The sequence below is a fragment of the Pezoporus wallicus genome, unplaced genomic scaffold (assembly GCF_028554395.1).
Source record: "Pezoporus wallicus isolate ANWC-B61680 ecotype Strahan unplaced genomic scaffold, APGP_CSIRO_Pwel_v1 contig_8805, whole genome shotgun sequence".
Lineage (NCBI taxonomy): Eukaryota > Metazoa > Chordata > Aves > Psittaciformes > Psittacidae > Pezoporus > Pezoporus wallicus.
In genome coordinates, this window is record NW_026637668.1 from 237,610 (window position 1) to 254,854 (window position 17,245).

Here is a 17,245-nt window from a genome sequence, read left to right on the forward strand (position 1 = left end):
TGGGTCAAACACAGATTTTTCACAATCCTATTAAAGCATGCAGTTTATTGTAATTGTATGTGCAGATGAAAGCATATGCAGTTATTATTATTTCCCTTAATTGTAAACTGCTGCTGGTAATTTTACTGTAAAGCTGAAACAAAAGGAGTGTACTTGAAAGGACCACCACTGCCCGCTGATGTAATCAATTTAGGGATGTCAAGTTTGTGCAGAGATGGTTATCCCTCCCCGTCAGAGCACCGGTGACATGCTGCCACCCTGCAGCGCGCTCCCCCCGTGTCCCGCGGGAGCTGCTTGGCCGTACAGTAGATGTAGCTGATAATATTAAGTGACAGTTCTGAACCGCCCTGCTCAAATGTGTTCAGCTGGAGGCTTCAGGGAGGAGAGGAAACGTGCATTCCTCCCTAATGCGATGGACCTCATGGCTGATCAAGAGAACTTTGCCCGTCCTCCGCCGGCTGGCTCGTTGGGGTAACTGGAGCCACAGAGCCTTGCTGGAAGTTATGGGGGTTATAGTCAGGGAGAATGGCTGCACGGGTAAAAAATGGATCGTTTCCTTCCCCTCCTATAGCCCTTGCAGAGCAACAGCCTTCAAGTCATAAACCTGGCTAACGTACGTCAGAAACTGTCACTACTTTACCCCTTACCCAGGGACTGCAGTGACAGGACAGGGGTGATGGATTCAAACCGAAACAGGAAATTTAGGGTGGATCTAAGGCAGAAGTTTTTCCCTGTGAGGGTCCTGAGGGCGCTGGCACAGGGTGCCCAGAGAAGCTGTGGCTGCCCCATCCCTGGCAGTGTTCAAGGCCAGGTTGGACACAGGGGCTTGGAGCAAGCTGCTCTAGTGGAAGGGGTCCCTGCCCGTGGCAGGGGTTGGAGCTGGAGGAGCTTTGAGGTCCCTTCCAACACAAACTGTTCCATGATTCTGTGATTTTACGCCTTTTTTTCCTCTCCAGCTCTGTTGCCCTGGATGCAATGGATGCATTAGCGCAATTTGCAAACCTAGCAATGAGTAGACCAAGCTCACTGTTGGTTTCCTGAGCCCTTTGCTCAAGCCGAAGGCCATGTCAGTAGCCTGGCAGCACTCAACTCTGCAGTGCAGGGTCTGGGTCTCCGTCCCCAGAGCTGCTCTGTCAGCTCAGTGGGCACAAGCACCTCTCCAGTAAGGGTGGGCATGGGGACCAGGTTGAGCCCCTCTCTCCTCCCGGTTACTCGCGTCCCCCTGGGAGCTGGAACACTTTGGAATTCATGTAATGAATTATGCACATGCTCCTGTTACAGACCAGGTGAGCTGCTCACATGGGCACCTGCAAGTGGGCCTGTTCATCTCAGGGTAAGGGAAGTGGGTGGGTGGGTTTGGTTCTTAGCACTGGGATTGAATGGGAATAAAGCAGTTCTCACCTGGGGAGTTATGACAGTGATATAGAGCCAAACGAAGGATGGGTTAAAGGCTGTCTTCTGCCTTTGTTCTACCTTGGCATTTTCACAGAGCAGTCCTGTGCAGGTCACATACGGACCCTCTCCCTACTGTCCGGTCACTGCCTTTGGAGAAGCAGCCTGTGGGTGCTCTGCAGGAATGTGCTGTAAACACACCTTTAAGAAAGCCAATAATTTCTGTCACTGCATTTCAGTTTTGCTGGGCATTCCCTCTGAGTCTGACAGGTTTTTTCCCTGGATAATGTTGAAATAGTCTTCCCTTTTCTGAAGTAATTCCTTTCTTTGAGTCTTCCATTGCCTTATTCACTTAAGCTGCTAATTGGGCTGAGACATGAGCTGCTTTTGCAGCTAGTTTTCCCTTGATATCCTGGACCCTCCAAAATGATGGCTTTGGAAAACTAATGACGGCTAAAACACCAGCTCCGCTGCATTTGCAGCCTCTAGCACCAGGAGATGTCAGTTCTGTTGGTTTTGCTTTTCCTGCCTTTACACACAGTAGCAAGTACCACCTTTCCACCGCAGCACTACATTACATAGCACAGTCTGGGTACTGCTCTGCCGGGGCTTGTCTCACCATCGCAATTGTGGATTTGGGATCATTTCAGTGCTAAACTGCTGGGTTTAGGGATATACCAGTGGGCTATGGAAGTATGTTTTATTTGATCAAATAAAACCTTTCTGCCTGTAAATGCACAAAAGCCATGGCAAGCCATGGGAAGGGGTTGGAACCTGGTGATGTTTAAGTCCCCTTCCAACCCAAACTATCCTGTGATTTTGTGATTCTATAAATACAAGTTATTGGCTTGAATCTGCAAACAAAGCAAACAAAGCTCAAGCCTCAAGCGCCCAGATGCTAGTCACTGCTTTGGGTTCACTTCAAGCAAGTCACTTCATCCCCATTCCTGATGTAACTGCGGGTTTGTCCTGTCTGGATGACACCCAGGTTCAGCTGCCTCCTTCCAACTTCAGTTTGGAATTAAAGTTCACACAATGCTTCTTCCCACCCCCCCGACAAAGGATGGAAAAGAAAAAAAAGAGAAAAGGAAAAGGTGAGGAAGGAACGGGGTGGGGGGGATAAACACAAAGTGCAGCTCACTTAAAATATCTCTGCTTGATGGAGGCTAAAAGGTGGCAGCTGTGCCAAAGTAGTGGACCCTGAATCGCTGAGCAAAGAAAGAGCCGGGAGCGCTGTGATTGCGCGGTGCCGGCGTGAATGTGGCTGAGGCACAAATCAAGCAGGCTTAAAAAACAGGGGAAGGAAAAAAAAAAAGACTCAATCAAGGCAATAATGGCTCCACTTCACAATCAGACAAGTGCTTCTACTTCAGAAATCCGACCATTTATGGCTGATTGCTAACCCCGGCCTCATTTCTAATCTAAAGGGCGAGTAATAATTTGGAAGAGGAATTATAACAACTTCCCAGCCATTTGGTAAATCGTCATTATTTTAAAGGGGTCTTGGGAGGCTGTTGCTGTTTGTCAGAGTTTTTTTTTCCTGCTGCTGCTCTGCCACTTCCACCACACTGATTCTCACTGATGTCATTCCAGAAGGGAAGCAATGCACGGTGGAAAAGTGTTGGAAAGAAAAGCCCAGAGCAATGCTCCTTCGGTGTGATAGAAGTTTATATGGAGGCACATGCAGAGGGATGGAAATGCTCTTTCCTTTACCCAGAGCCCAGTGACAGGATGGGTGCCTGTGATGAGCAGGGATGCTGTTCCCTCCCTGGGAGCTCCTGCATGAATCGCCTCCAGTGGGAGCATTCCTGCCCTAGAAACTTCTGGAACGGGAGGGTGCAGGGTGCGTGGTGCTGCTCTGGGGTGCTGGGGCAGTGAGGGGCTCACCAGAGAGGTGCACCCATGGCATAACTGCTGCTCTGCTGTCCCCACCCTACCTGTGCTGCCTCACTGCAAGCAGCAACATGAGAGACAACATCAAGTGTCCAAGGCCAGGTTGGACACAGGGGCTTGGAGCAAGCTGCTCTAGTGGAAGGTGTCCCTGCCTGTGGCAGGGGCTGGAACTGGATGAGCTTTAAGCTCCCTTCCAACCCAAACCAGTCTGGGATTCTGTGATTAATGGTTTAACCCACAGGTCATCATGACGGGAAATGCGTTAACCTAGAACTCCAGACCTTGACTGCAGTTATTTGTGCTTGCTTTCCTGCCCCAAGCATGGAGAACTGCACATGTAAATATTTCAATCTATATATAAATATTTATTCCAATGTCTAATGCAAGTCTGTTGTGTTTTTCACAGTGTTTTCTAGGGAGAAAACACTGAAATGGAGGGCTCAGACAATATCCCTTCCCACTGGCACTGGGAGAGCCACAGCTGCCCTGGGTCAGAGTATGGGATTTTGCCTGATGTGTCTGTTTCAAATGACAAAGCGTTTAAAACCAGATGCAGAGCAAAATAACCGGGGACGGGGGACGGACGGGGACGGACACGACTATGTGCAGCTTCACCTGGTTAGCTAATCTAATCCTGCTGAAATCATGGCAGTGTTTTGATAATAGCGGGCACTGGGATCAAAATACCTCTTACCTTAGTGAACCGAGGATAAGACGGGCTGCCATCACTTCCACAGGGGAATGTGCTTTGTGCTGTGAAGGGGATGATCAGTGTGTTTTGGAGGACAGCAAAATTCCATTCACTGCCTCAGGAGATAAAAGCAGCGGCAGCCTCGGTGTGGTGTGATCTCCCCTGTTCCCGGCTGTGCTGTGGAGTATCCAGTGCCGCGGTTATTTAAATCCATATTTTAAATACAATGGGAAGAGAGACCGATTCAGAAATTTCCAATGACCCCGTGGAACCTGAACTACTCATTGCACGACAAAAAGAATAATGTTCGGTTGGAACAACAACTCGGAATGTGTTTTATTAAACGGAATTCATTTAATGTTACCCTGGAGTGCTGTGGATTTGAAAGCACGTTCTTGAGTTTGACCTTTCCTACCTCAGCAACAGGAATGAGGGAAACCCTACTGTAATAGTGCACATTTGGGGGCAAGTTCTGATCCCCATAGAGCTGCCCACGGTGTTCCTGCAGGTATTTCCCGAACATTGCGTGTCCCTGAGTGCTGTCTGTCGTTCCGAGGTGAGGGGAGAACAGCGGATCCTGCACAGGGCTCTATGTAACACTTCCGTGTCCTGCTCTCCTGTCACTGCTCTATTTGTTTCTGAGGTGAGCGTGTGTCCAGAGAAACAAAACCAGGGTCAGCCTCAGTGGAATCAAAGATAATGCTGTCTAAAATAGGGACGCAAAGTAAGGCAAACAGAAGATGATGTGCACAAACTCTGGGTGCCCTTCACCTGTAAATATTCCTTGGGCTTTGTCAGCAATGTTATACACAAACATTTACTTCAGCAGATTATAGAAGTGTTAACAAAAGATTCATTTATAAAACGGCATTTATTTATAAAATGCATAGCATTTATTTATGAAAGAGTACTGCCAGTTTAACACGGATCCAGAACTGATCGCTTCTTAAGGGAATACTCCTCAGAAAGCAAAGGGATTCATTTACATATCTATTAGTGTGGTCATTCCAAGGAAAACAGGTTTTTCCAGTCCAGCTGGTATTTCAGTGGTTCAGACGGCTCCTACTGCGGGAGCAGCGTGTGTGAGACCAGTCACAAGCACTGCTTCGGTCGCAGATGGTGTGGGTGAAAGCCGCCGGACGGACATCGAGTAACGGTGGGGCTGCCCGGGACGGACATCGAGTATCGGTGGGGCTGCCCGGGACGGACATCGAGTAACGGTGGGGCTGCCCGGGACGGACATCGAGTATCGGTGGGGCTGCCCGGGACGGTGGCCGAGAAGCTGCGTGCTCGGGGCTGGGTGTCCCCGTGATGCTGGGTGCTCCCCTCCCGAGCCCGGTGCCGCACGGGAGCCCGGTTCAGCGCCCTGCCCGGGGCCAGCGGCGCAGCTGGGCCCTGCTACGGGCCATGGGGCTCTGTATCCCGCGGGGCACCGCAGCGGCTCAGCGGGATGGATGCGCCAGGCGCAGCCGTGCCGGTTGTTGAGAGCTCGGTGAGTTACAAACGCCGGGAGCCCCCGTGTGCGGGTCCAGGGCCACCCCTGAGCCTGTTCAACGGAGAGACGTCGCGGACACGTCCGGTACAGAAACGAGCCCCGCAAGCGCCCCGGCTCCGTATGGAGCCGCCCGCGCGGTACCGGTACCGTTCGTCACGCACACGCTGCAGCCGCCGCAGCGCTGCGACCCTCGCGGGGTACCGCGGCTCCGTTACCCCCGGCCGGGGACGGGAGGCGAGCGAAGGTCCCCGAGCCCGCGGTGGCAGCGGCGGGGCCCGGCGGGGAGAAGGGTTTGGCCGCTGCAGGAGCGGCTGCGAGCTCCGGGCGCTCTCCTTCGGAAACCTCATGACAGCCACGCACTGCCGCGCCGGAGGGGAGGAACGGTGCTCCTTCTGATAAGAAACCAGTCGGTTTCGATGGCAACGCTCCTCTTCCCACGGGGCCGCGCAGGAAAGGAAAACAAAATAAGATTTCCCCCCCCCCCCCCCCAAGTATAAAGTTGACCAAAGCGCCGTTTCTGCTCAGTTACACGCATAAACCGCATGCAGAAAGCAGAGTAAAAGCTTGTGTGTAATTTCTGCATGGAACGCGGACATTGCTCTCCGGTTTTAAAGCGGCCATGAAGATGCTCTGACCCTGGTGTCTGAGTAGCTGCTGCCACACCAGGGGACTGGGTGTGAGGCAACGATTCCCACAGGCTGCACGTTCCTGGTGGTGAAGAAATTGCTCGGGCAGCCAGGGGAATCTGGCATGAGAATATCATCCATTTGTTTTAAAGGCTCAAAGCTGCTCTCACAGGTTCTCTCAGAAAACACACCATGCGCTGCACAGGTGTTCGTTTCATCTGCTGGTACATCAGGAGTTAAACATTCTTCTTGATAGCACAGTATGTAAAATCGAATCAATATAATATCGCAAAGTAATTGTGTATTTTCAGTAACCAAACATACCAGACCCCTTCTAACACTGCCATGCGTGGCTTGTTTAACAGTACAAAGGTATTTATAAAAGTAAGACTCAATTTTATCCAGTTTCACATTGTCAAGTGCACAGGCTGGGGCACAGTGAGGTGCAGCACGCACAGGAGCGGTGGTGGGGACTGACGAGCTCTCCCTAGCCTACGGAGGGTTTTGACTCCAGCAGTTCCCACCGCAGTCTGACGGCGTTACTGCTCTGTTCTTGTGAACTGATTGAAGCACTCCAGCTTCAAGGGAAGAAGCTGCTCCAAGCAAGTGCTCCTGCTTGTGGCACACGCTGTGGTTTATATGTAGAGACTTGTCTGGGTACCCCTGCACGGCCGCTGGTGCTTGCACTCCAGTTCAAGGAGTGAGGACCTGGAGTGACCTTCTGGTATGATAGTAAATGTTATGGGTGGGCAAGACCATCCATCACCAGAGTGAATGATTCCAAAGGGAATGAAATTGTGATTTTAAGCTTTCCAGTATTTTAACATAGAATCAGATGGGTTGGAAAAGACCTTTAAGATCATCAAACAGCAAAAGCAAGTATGAAAATTGTGCTGAAAATACCCTTTTGTGCCCAAACACACTTAAAAATGAAAAGCTTTGCCAGTTTTAGGAATCTTGTTGCTTATCCGTACTTCTTTCCCTGCTGTGAACCCCCGAGTTGCTTTTGAGGACTGCAGCCTCCTGTTGCATGAAGCCTTTTCTCTGGGGCGCCTGCAGCCAAGCGCTGTGTTGGAAGTGTAACAGAATTAGTTACAGGGGCTGGAAATAGGAGCTGGGCCTTCAGGGGGTGAAAAATCAGGAGAACCTTGTAAAACTGCTCTGTATTTTAATGACTGCAGTAACACGATTCCCTGATCATGGAGAATCACAGGCTGCTTGTTCTTGTTGTAGGGTCTTGTTTTGCTTTCCTGTATGAGGTCCGCAGCAGTGCTCAGTAATTGGAGTTAGCAGCTATGAAGTAATGAGGTGCAGTGCTTTGGGTCACCTTTCTGGGTCAACACTGTCAAAAAATCTCCCTGAATTTGGCATCATTTTTAAGAGGAATGTGGGATCGTATCACACATCAGTTCCTGACAGACCCTATTTCTAGAGGACACAAATCCTGTACGTGCTGTCACACACTGTAAGGGTTTGGGATGTTATTGTAGTGCTTGGATTGCATTAAAAAAGAAAGAGGGAAAAGGAAAAAGCAGCTTCCCCCCAGAATGAAGTAGTTGCATTGAATACCCTTCCCTCCTAACACATGGCCCCTTGAAAGCATCCCAAAGTCCTGGTTTCTACACAGAACCAGTGTTCGTGATCCCTCTCCCACCTCACACGGGTGCATTCCTGACTGTATGGACCTGGGTGTTATCCCAGTCTAAACTCTGGTAGAGGCTGCTGGGCTCAGGAATATGGACTCTTTGTGCCGGGGCTGACGTCTGATGAAGCTCCTTCACATCTCAGCTTTTTCTGCGCTGAATTTTACCTTCCCCGTGTGTGGTGGAAGAGCAGTGCATTGCCAGGAGTGTGGCAACTGCTCACATTCACTGACAGCATCTACAGCCTCTTGCAGTCATGTCTAACAGCGCAGAGCCTCACAGCATCAACCACCCAGCCCTCCACTTGACACCACGGCAAGTGCCAACTGTTCCACGGCCAGCGGTTTGCTGCCTGGTACCAGAACTTGCTGGGGCTGCTTTAAATGCAGGAGCCAGGTCAGGCTGTTCCCAACAAGCTCTCTGAAATCCAGCCCCTGCCTTTAAAAGCAACAGTGGCCTCCTCTGCATGGAGCTGCCTGCTGGGTGGGGAGGAGGGGCCTGTGGGATGGTGGTACCCCACCAGCTGGGATGGGGATGGGACAGGGACAGCCAGTGAGTCCCACCAGTAAGGATACAGATGGGGACTGGGACAGAGGCAGCCAGCCATCAGCTCACCAGGGCTTTGCTGGGGTAGCTGGCCAGTGAGATCCACTCACCCCTCTGCAACGAATTAGACGTTGCTGTTTGTTGGTGGAAGTTTTGGGGCTTCAGTTGGAAGAAACCTGGTTGTGCCTCAGAACGGAAAGGAAGGGCTACAGAAACTTGCTGTTGTGAAGGCCTGGAGCAAGTGCCTGCCCTGGCTCTGTTCTGGTAATGCAGGGGCAGCCACGTGCCCCAAGGACCCTCGGCTGCTCCTGCCTGCTGCAGCACAGGCTGTGGGACAGTTAGACTCAAACACAGATCAGTCCACCTAAATACAAGAGGTTTGGGAACAGCACATACAACGTAGCACTGTTTCTTGTGGTATTTCAACATCTTACGTACTTGGACACCTCACGAGCAGGTGCTCTCTAATCTTTCACATGTGCCGTCAGTGTCTTGCCCCTCCATGAAGCAGGGAAATAGCAGAGCCTGCTCCTTCTGCCCTTTGCTCGACTGCAGTCTTCTTGCAGGGATGGAAATGTGTTAGCTGTTTGCTTTCCCATGCCCCAGCCAGGTCCTGAGCCCTTTCAAGCCACCAGAAATGGGGTGAAAGTAAGTGCACAGGGCTGTTCAAGCTGCAAGTCACTAACACAGACAAGAACACAAGAGGCTCAGGTTTATTGTTTCTGGCTTGCCTGCTACTGGACACGCAGCCCAATAGGTCTTCCAAAATCTGCTTAAAGCCCCCAGTTACTTTTCCCTTTGCCTGCCACCTTGTGTGCCAAGTTTTCACAGAGGAGTTAAAATGCCCCCATGACGTGGGCTCACGTAATAGAAACAATGACAGTTCTCTGTCCCTGTGAACTGGGGACTGCTGCAACAGAGACCACTTCCTTCAGGCAGGGCCTTGCTCTACAGGGTTAGCCATCACTCCACCACACAAGGCTGGGCTCAGGATTCCTTGTTCTAAGGTTTACAAACTCACCATTTCCCCCAAAAAACCACACTATGAGTAGGGAGTGCCTTTTCCACTGGTCCCATATAGGAACACAGAATATTGCGCTTTCACACCTAACACTGCATGTCAGTGGCTCACAGTGGTACCAAAGTCTATGGCTGAACACTTGACTTTCTGCCCAAGGGCTGCAGCTGAAGCTCAGTGCTGTCCATGTAGGATCCATGTAAGTGAGGTCAGGAACTCTCAACACATGGGGCAAAGAAAAATAACATCGGCTGCTGGCCAAGGGAAGCAGAACACGAGCACAGCAGGGCTGGGGCCTGAAGCAGTGAGGGGCAGGAGAACAGCATCAACTGTGTTGCCCGCTGCACTGCCCAGGAAGGATCCTGGATGCACCCACCATGGCCAGCACAGAGCAGCACACAGCTTCTGCTCTCCTCACCTCCACTGCACGTACTGCTCTTCTGCTGACTGACATGAGGCTTGGTGTGATCTGAGAGGGCCACCTGTATTGGCACATGCTGTTCTGCAGGGCTCCTGCAGGGATTAAAAGCCTTCAAGGACAACCACCCAGTTTTCAGAGTTTCTCTGCTCTGCCAGATGACTTAAACCCAGGACCTGGAAGTGAAACGCTTCCACAGAGAGCATGGCCGAAGGTGGCAGCAAACCAGTTATTTCTGTGATAACCAACAGAGTAAGAGGTTGTTAATTCAACAGTGCTGTTACAAACCCCACAACACTCTAAGGTTTTGTTCTCTGTGCTTCTGTGGCATTAATCCTGTTCACAATTACCTTTCTTCCCAGTAAATGTCCACAAGGGTGTTACTACTTAGAACAGCAGTTTGTATCTCTTACAAAGAGCATTACAACAATTATTCAGTTTGCCATTTGCTTTCAAATGCCTTAGTCTATATCATGAGTTCAGCAAAAATACCAAGATTGGTTTCTGCATCATCTGCAGGACCTGGTTCTTCACTGTGGTCCTCTGGGGAGGTGTGTGCTTCTTGTTGCTGAATGGTCTTTCTCCTTCTCCTGCGAGTGTACACGGCGTGGCTCTTCCCCATCTCCTCAGGTGAGGTGTCTGCACTGGCGGGAGCTTCCAAGGCCAACTCCAAGCATTTGTAGAATCTAGAAGCAAACAACTGTACAGCTGTTATTTTCGCAGGTTTGCTCAGGATCTGCCCTGAGAAACTGATGCTTCTGTGCTATAACCAAAACATGCTGCGAGAAGAAAATCTTGAACTGCAACACTGGAAGAAAAATCAGAACCATCAGCACACGTCTTGTGGACGCTCTTCGTAACGTGGTGTTAGGAATCAGCCAGTGGATGTGCTCATGTGCCTTTAAGTCCCTGTTAATCTTACAGAAACCATACGCTGGGACCAGGATAAATGTCTGGTGAATGATGGCATTAATGATCAGACAGACTGCTACTATTAGCAGTTCCTTTTAACAACTAGAGAGATCTCAAACCTATACACAATGAAACGCTTGTTTAATTCGGTATTAAGGCCATACAAAAAGAAGCTGCTCTTAGCCCATGTAGGTGTCTCTCCTTTGAGTCCTCATGCTCTTTGGCTGTTCAACTTGTTTTCTTCCATAGCTGGAGACAAATGCAAAGAGCCAAAGCACCTGTAACCTTCCACCACCTTCCTGAATCACCAATTTGGAAACTATACAGAGGGTTTGGTGGATTAAAGTGTGTGTTGCAATCTGAGTGCTTCTGAACCAGTTACTGTTAACAGAGCCGTTATCATTAGACAAAGTAACTGCTACTGGTCAGTAACAAACAGTCTGCAAACACCTGTGGTTCATGCATTTTTGCTGAAGTGGTTTAGTCGGAGCTCAGAAAGTCTACAGACATTGTATTTGAGACTTTGGGAAACTGTCTGGTTTGGTGGTTGGTTTTGCCTTTTCACACCTGACAGACAGGACCAGCGTAATCTCACAAACCTGTCAATCCTCCGGGTGTTTTCTTCCATCTTCCGATTAGCAACGTCTATCAGAAATTCCATGTATTCCTCAGAAACCATCAATTTCCCCTTGTGGCTCAAGGGAACTTCCAAGCAGTGAGTGCTCCGGACGGCCTAAACACACAGAGAAGCAGTTATGTAGAGTAAAGGGTTTTATTTTATGAAGGTCATTTAAATAATATGGGGAGTTCGTTACAGGAAAGAGCCCACTTATTCACAGGATTGGTTAGTTTCCTGTCAGCCAAAGCAGAAAGGTATTTCTTTGCTATAGCACACCCTGTGACAGCTGTCTGCCACTGCCCAGTTCACATCTTGCCTTGTATAAATCCAGGTTAACAGTAATGATATGATTTGGTTACTTTTCTCACAGGGAAGTAGAAAAGTCCTTACCATCATGATTTTTCCTCCTCTGCCAACTGTAATACCAGAGTTCCTGAACCCCGAATTGACAGCCACTGAATGCTGCAGAACAAATAAATGCTTTAAACAGGTCTTGCACACTTTCACACCAAGAACTAATTATGATGGGTTGCAATGCAACTTGCTATCTCAGCATTGCAAAAACCCTTATTCAATGCCATCTCCGCGTGAGTGCAATAACAGTTACACTGACATGTTTTTAAGATCAAACCCACACAAATCGTGGCTGGTCCTCCAAGAACCACAATCACTCCTCAGTGTCTAATCTTAATCCATCACTGCAGATGGCACATGAATGTCTCTTGGGAGCTCCACTATTTCAGCACATGAAGAGCTGGGAACCACACAGACATTGGTGCAACGCTTTTATAGCTAGAAGTGCAGCAGCACTGTAAAAGAAGCTAATCAGCTCCTTTCCACGTTAATGAAGGAACAAACCTACCAAGCATCACTCTCCAGAGTCATTCTGGGGGAGCAGAAGGAAAAGGTACTGCTCAATTAGTTGAAACACTGGAGCCAAAATGCACGTAGAAGCCCATCACTTTCAGCCAGCCAAAGTGACCCAGGCTCACTGGGGAAAATTTTGGAGTAATTATGTTTTCTAAAAGTCCAGCAAAATCTCTGCTAAGTCTAAAGCTGTTTTCTTCATCAGCTTGCTTTTTCTACCCTAGTTATGAAACATACAGCACATCTGGGACTGCTCTTGAGTGCTGAAGCTCATTCAGGAGCAAATACTGTTACGTTAACAGCCAGGAACAGCACAGAACAACAGTGCAAGGTTGTTATTGATGTAGTTTTACCAGAAGCTGAGCATCTTGCAGCTCTTGACACAGCACGTGAAGAACAAATGGTTCAAACTTGAGCACAGCGTCACCAGTGGCTTTCTCTAGGGCTGTCATCTGGAAAAGACACCAAAACGTTTGTATTAACACTGCAAGCGTGTGCTGTTACTACAGAGCAAAGAAGAAAATAACAGCTAGTCAGTGTGTGAAACAAGCACTGAAAATGCAGCAAACGAGTCCAAGAGACCAGGTTTGTTCAGCTGCTTTTGATTTCTCACTGCCTGTAATACATAGAAATGTCATGGATTTCCAGGATGCTCTTTGCTAAACTGATCAGGTTTGATAGATTTATCACAAGATATACTCTAAAAACTTGGAAAAGTGTGTTCCCCTGTTTACTTCTTTGTACATTCAAACAAATGGATTTAGTCCAGCATGGGAAGAGCAGAGCCTTACTGCAACCAGGGGAAACCTGAGCAGGGGTTACTGTGGGCTTTTACAGATTACTTTTTTAAACTGTTCTTTAAACTCAGAGACATAGAGTTTCTGGTACATTCCTTGGCTTCAGAAAGCTTCCTGGGGGTCAGCAGATTGAACTCATGGCCTAACATACTTGATCACATTTTATTCCTAGTTTAAATAGCAATGCACAGCCTGCTCTGTAAGAGTTACAAGGATAAAAAATGAATGAGAGGTTGAAATTAGAGGCAGAAACTCACCAGACAAGGAAACAAATAAAGGAAGTAACTTCACAATCGTAACATTGAAGAGATCCCTTTCAGAGCCCTCAGCTTCTGGGAACACTGAGCTGCTAGTGGCAATTCTGCCTAGGTTTGAGAGTGTGCAGGCAGCTGGGAGACATCCCACACTGGTTACTATCACAATTTCTCTACAGTTCTATGCCATCTTTATGCAGATAAATCTCAAGGCTGATATTCCTTACTTGCCCTCAGAAAGGTCACTTTAAGGGAGTTATATTACTTATTTCATTGCATGATTCTTTAATCATAAGCACTATTCCACCCCCCCCCCCCCATCCCTTCTTGATTGCCTTCACTTGCTTAATTCACAGCACTGAAACATTTGTTAAGTTAATCTGAGGAATTCCAGCTTCTCATTTCAGTTTTCTCATACTTTGCTGTTTTGAATAGCCTCTCTCATCTCTCTTGTAAAATGAAAACACGCAATCAAATCCTCAAGAAATATAATCAAATTCGTATGCTTTTTAAAGACAAGATGGCATAAAACTGCTAACACTCTCTCCTTTAAACATGGAAAAGTATTTAAAGGTATTTAGGCAGCATCTCCTCCATAGATGTTCTCACTTTAAGTGGAAAGCAGGTCTCTGAATGGCCAAGTTTGTCCTTTCTGTGCCAGGTTTAAGAACCGCCGCAGTGACCGCAGCTGTTCTGGAGCCGGTGGGAACCAGGAACAGCTCACATCCCGCGGCGAGCGCCGTGGAGGGCTACCTGAGCCGGCCCCCGCAGCGCCTGGCAGCCAGCTGTGTTGACTCAGCTCCACGGAGGAGCGCGGTCAGACGCTCGCTCACGCAGGGCCGGGCTCGCAGGGGCCGTGCGGTGCCTCCCCACGGCACACGGCAGCAGGACACGGGCACACGCAGCGGTGACGGGGGCACCGCCATCCCGGCCCGCGTGTTCCGCGGCCCCTTCTTCCCCATGTCCAAGAACTCAGTTCCAGCCCCTGAGCAACAGTGCCCTGCCTCAGCACCACCGCCAGCCGCTGCGGCTGCAGCCCGCTCACAGGCTTGTCCCCGAGACACACGTTGTACCAGAGGGCACGCTGTGAGCTGTGAGCAGCGTGTGATGGGGTGAGGGGGGTTCTGCAGGGTTTCTGTCTCTGGAGCAATTCATCAGATACTCCAGGGGCAGCTTTTCAGCGAGAACACAGCTAAATCACACTGACCGAGACCTCTGTGCGCGGCACTGCCCTGAGCTGCTGCTGTACAGCACTTGCTCCCTCAAAAGGCTCATGAGTATTTTCGTAAAGGTTTTTTATTACCTCGTTGTGTCTAAACCATTAGTTTCCTGCAAACAAAATTTAACAGGGAACCACTGAAAGCAATTACCTCACAGAGCTACTTTGTCAAGTGTGAGGCTTTTTCCAAGCAGTGAGAGGATAAAAGGATAAAAAAAATTCCCAAGCAAATATCCCATGTTCATATTGTTAAGGTTAATATGGGGAGTGAGGTCAAATGAGCTGACAGCCAAAAAGCACAATGCACAGCACACAGCATCCTGACTTCCCTTCTCACTTCCTAAACACTGCACTAGCAAAGATTTACTAGACATGAAAAGTAAGTGATGTATTTACTTTTGAAGTGTAGCTTCAAAATTAATCAAAGACATTTTTCTTACACTTGCAATGCATGCATTAAAAACAAAAATGTGAGGTGTCCCTGCCCATAGCAGGGGGGTTGGAACTGGATGATCTTAAGGTCCTTTCCAACCCTGACTATTCTATGATTCTATGAAAAATCCTCCACCTGCTAAGGGGCACAGGAAAACCCGGAGTGTTTTTTCTCGTAAGAGTCAGCAGTAACTGTGTCCTCCCCAGCCTGAGCTCTGCTGAGGGCTATTTCACCAAACTCTGCTCGGCTACAAGAAACACTGATGAAGGCAAATACACAGAGCAGATTTCTCTGTGCACGTGTGAGAATGCATGCATATGGCAAGGTGAGCTCTGCATTGAGAGAGAATTCTGACCTTGTAACTGCTGCTTTTTGGGACAAAGCTCAGAGATGTTTGCAGAGGCAGGATCATTCTGAAAGCACACTAAAAAGCCCCACTATATATATATATATATATATATATATGTAAATATACATTTATTTTTTGGAAGGGGGGCGGAATTTAAAGATACTAAATTAAAAATGCAGCGTAAGAGTCACTGTTACTGTAGTTTCAGGTGTCTGTAACTTAAAGGCCATCAACACAGCAGGCCGAGCTGCAGGCAGGCTTAAATTCAAGTCAGTTTCGATGGCTTGAAGGACTTAGTTATTCCATACACAAGGAACATGCTCCCCGGCATGCTCACCTTTGCACATCTACCTTTAATGGAAACAAAGGAACTTGGTTCTTCTGGAACTGCTGAGCAGAACAGCAAAGCAAGTGTCCCTCGCTTACGGACAGTTAAAGAGGACAACACTAAATATCTGTTAATCACAACAGACCCATTCTGAAAGAGGTATTGCAATTCCTGGAGGTTCAAACTGCTGGAGAATGGGATAAAGGGCACACTATCCTGCCTCTGTCCTGCAGGAATGTTGCTGCTTGAGTAAGGTTCATCCCAGATGCTGCCTGACACAGAACTCTTGCCAGGAAAACACCCAGCTCCATACAGTGACTGCTATTTACCTGGGTATAGTTATATTTATATATAATTATATAAATATATAAATATAATAAAAATAATAATAAATATAATAAATATATTTATATATAAATATATATTTACAGGGAATAAATACATTTAGCCCAGCGTGGTCTGCACTGTCAGCACTGCCCAAAGCCCAAGCAAGCATGCTACAAAATTTAAGCTTGTTTTACTTTAGGATAGGAAGGCTTTTAAATCAAACCCAGTCTGCTGTCGATACCTTGCTGGCAATCCAGCAAGGAGGGAAAACAAAGAGCGGATAAAAAGATCAGAAGTGAAAAGTACAGTGTTATACTGACAGTGATCCTCCAGGGAAGGAAGAACGCGCTTAGAAAAGAGTTACTGATGCTTACTCTGAATAAGGGCTTGGAAAAATAAGACTCACTGGATTAGAACTGGTTTTGGAAAGGCAGTCTCCTGCTATAGGCGCCCCAGTAACCCCCGATTTCTTGTTGAGCGAGTGATGGGGAGATCATGTGGCTCCAGACAGTAAGAAAGTATCAAAGTTTCCTATTAGCTGCATTTATAACTATGCCAAGAATTTGGTGTTGCGTTTAAAAGCATTCTGTTCAAAGCAGGTTTTGAGTAGAACACCTGGAGAAAAGCTTATTTTGAGGTGACAGTGCAAATTCACCGTAGAACAGCAGTAACTGTCTACCGCGAGCATCACTGAATAAACACAAACGCGTCCTCTCACCACATCTTCCTTCGCGCACGTCTCGTGTGTCACCAGCAGCCACGCGCAGTTTGTCTTCTGGATCCCGCAGCTCTGCGCGTCCTGGGGACGGAGAGAAGCGACTGAGCTGGCCCGCGGGGAGCTGCGCCCGGCTCCTGTGCAGCGCAGCCCGGCCCCTTCAGAGCAACACCACCGGCGCCACACGTCCGGCTGTCAGCGTGCCCGGGGCTGCAGACCCGCACGGGTGGGCGCCCCTCCGCGGGACCCCCGGGCTCACCGCGGCGCCGCCCTGCGCCAGGACCAGGCGGCCCGAGCAGGAGCTGGTGGTGCAGAACCGCGACCGCCCGTTGAGCAGCTGCACCACGGCGGCGGCGCGCTCGTCCAGGCCGCCCTTCCGGCTGGCGTCCGCCCGCGCCAGGCGCTGCGCCTTCCGCTGCACGAACGCCGCCATCGGCAGGGACGGGACCGGGACCGCGACCGTGACCGTGACCGGGATCGGGATCGGGATCGGGATCGGGACCGGGACCGGGATCGGGACCGGGATCGGGACCGGGATCGGGACCGGGACCGAAGACCCGAACAGCCCCGCCCCGCGAGGCCGACGGCAGCCTGCGGGGTCCAACCCGCAGCACGCGGCGGGGAGGGCGGGCGCGGCCTGCAGCTGATTGGGAGGGTTAGGGGGCGGGGTCTGGCGGCGGCGGGGCGAGGCCTTGATACGCTG

The 17,245-nt window shown here is 49.3% G+C and overlaps 1 protein-coding gene across 2 annotated transcripts; it reads right to left on the reverse strand.

Annotated features, from left to right (window-relative positions):
* Positions 1–9,946: 9,946 nt before the first annotated feature.
* TYW3 (tRNA-yW synthesizing protein 3 homolog) lies at positions 9,947–17,003 on the reverse strand. 2 transcript variants are annotated; one of them, XM_057407160.1, is made up of 6 exons: positions 16,802–17,003; positions 16,546–16,626; positions 12,474–12,572; positions 11,644–11,715; positions 11,234–11,367; positions 9,947–10,408 (listed from the first exon to the last, which is right to left on the reverse strand). In XM_057407160.1, the coding sequence occupies exons 1-6, from the start codon at positions 16,973–16,975 to the stop codon at positions 10,189–10,191; spliced, it is 780 nt and encodes a 259-aa protein (XP_057263143.1). In that variant the 5' UTR covers positions 16,976–17,003; the 3' UTR covers positions 9,947–10,188. The 2 variants fall into 2 exon arrangements, with proteins under 2 accessions (XP_057263143.1, XP_057263142.1); XM_057407159.1 differs by having other exon boundaries at positions 9,947–10,422.
* Between the last annotated feature and the right edge of the window lie 242 nt (positions 17,004–17,245).

What these genes read in the sequence shown, in the direction of transcription:
- TYW3 (XM_057407159.1), bottom strand. Translation starts at nt 16,975, where the DNA reads ATGGCGGCGTTCGTGCAGCGGAAGGCGCAGCGCCTGGCGCGGGCGGAC. An exon ending in CGTGCGCGAAGGAAGATGTG is followed by an intron (nt 12,573 to 16,545) that starts GTGAGAGGACGC and finishes TGTCTTTTCCAG; the next exon opens with ATGACAGCCCTAGAGAAAGC. An exon ending in GAGGAGGAAAAATCATGATG is followed by an intron (nt 11,368 to 11,643) that starts GTAAGGACTTTT and finishes CTGTGTGTTTAG; the next exon opens with GCCGTCCGGAGCACTCACTG.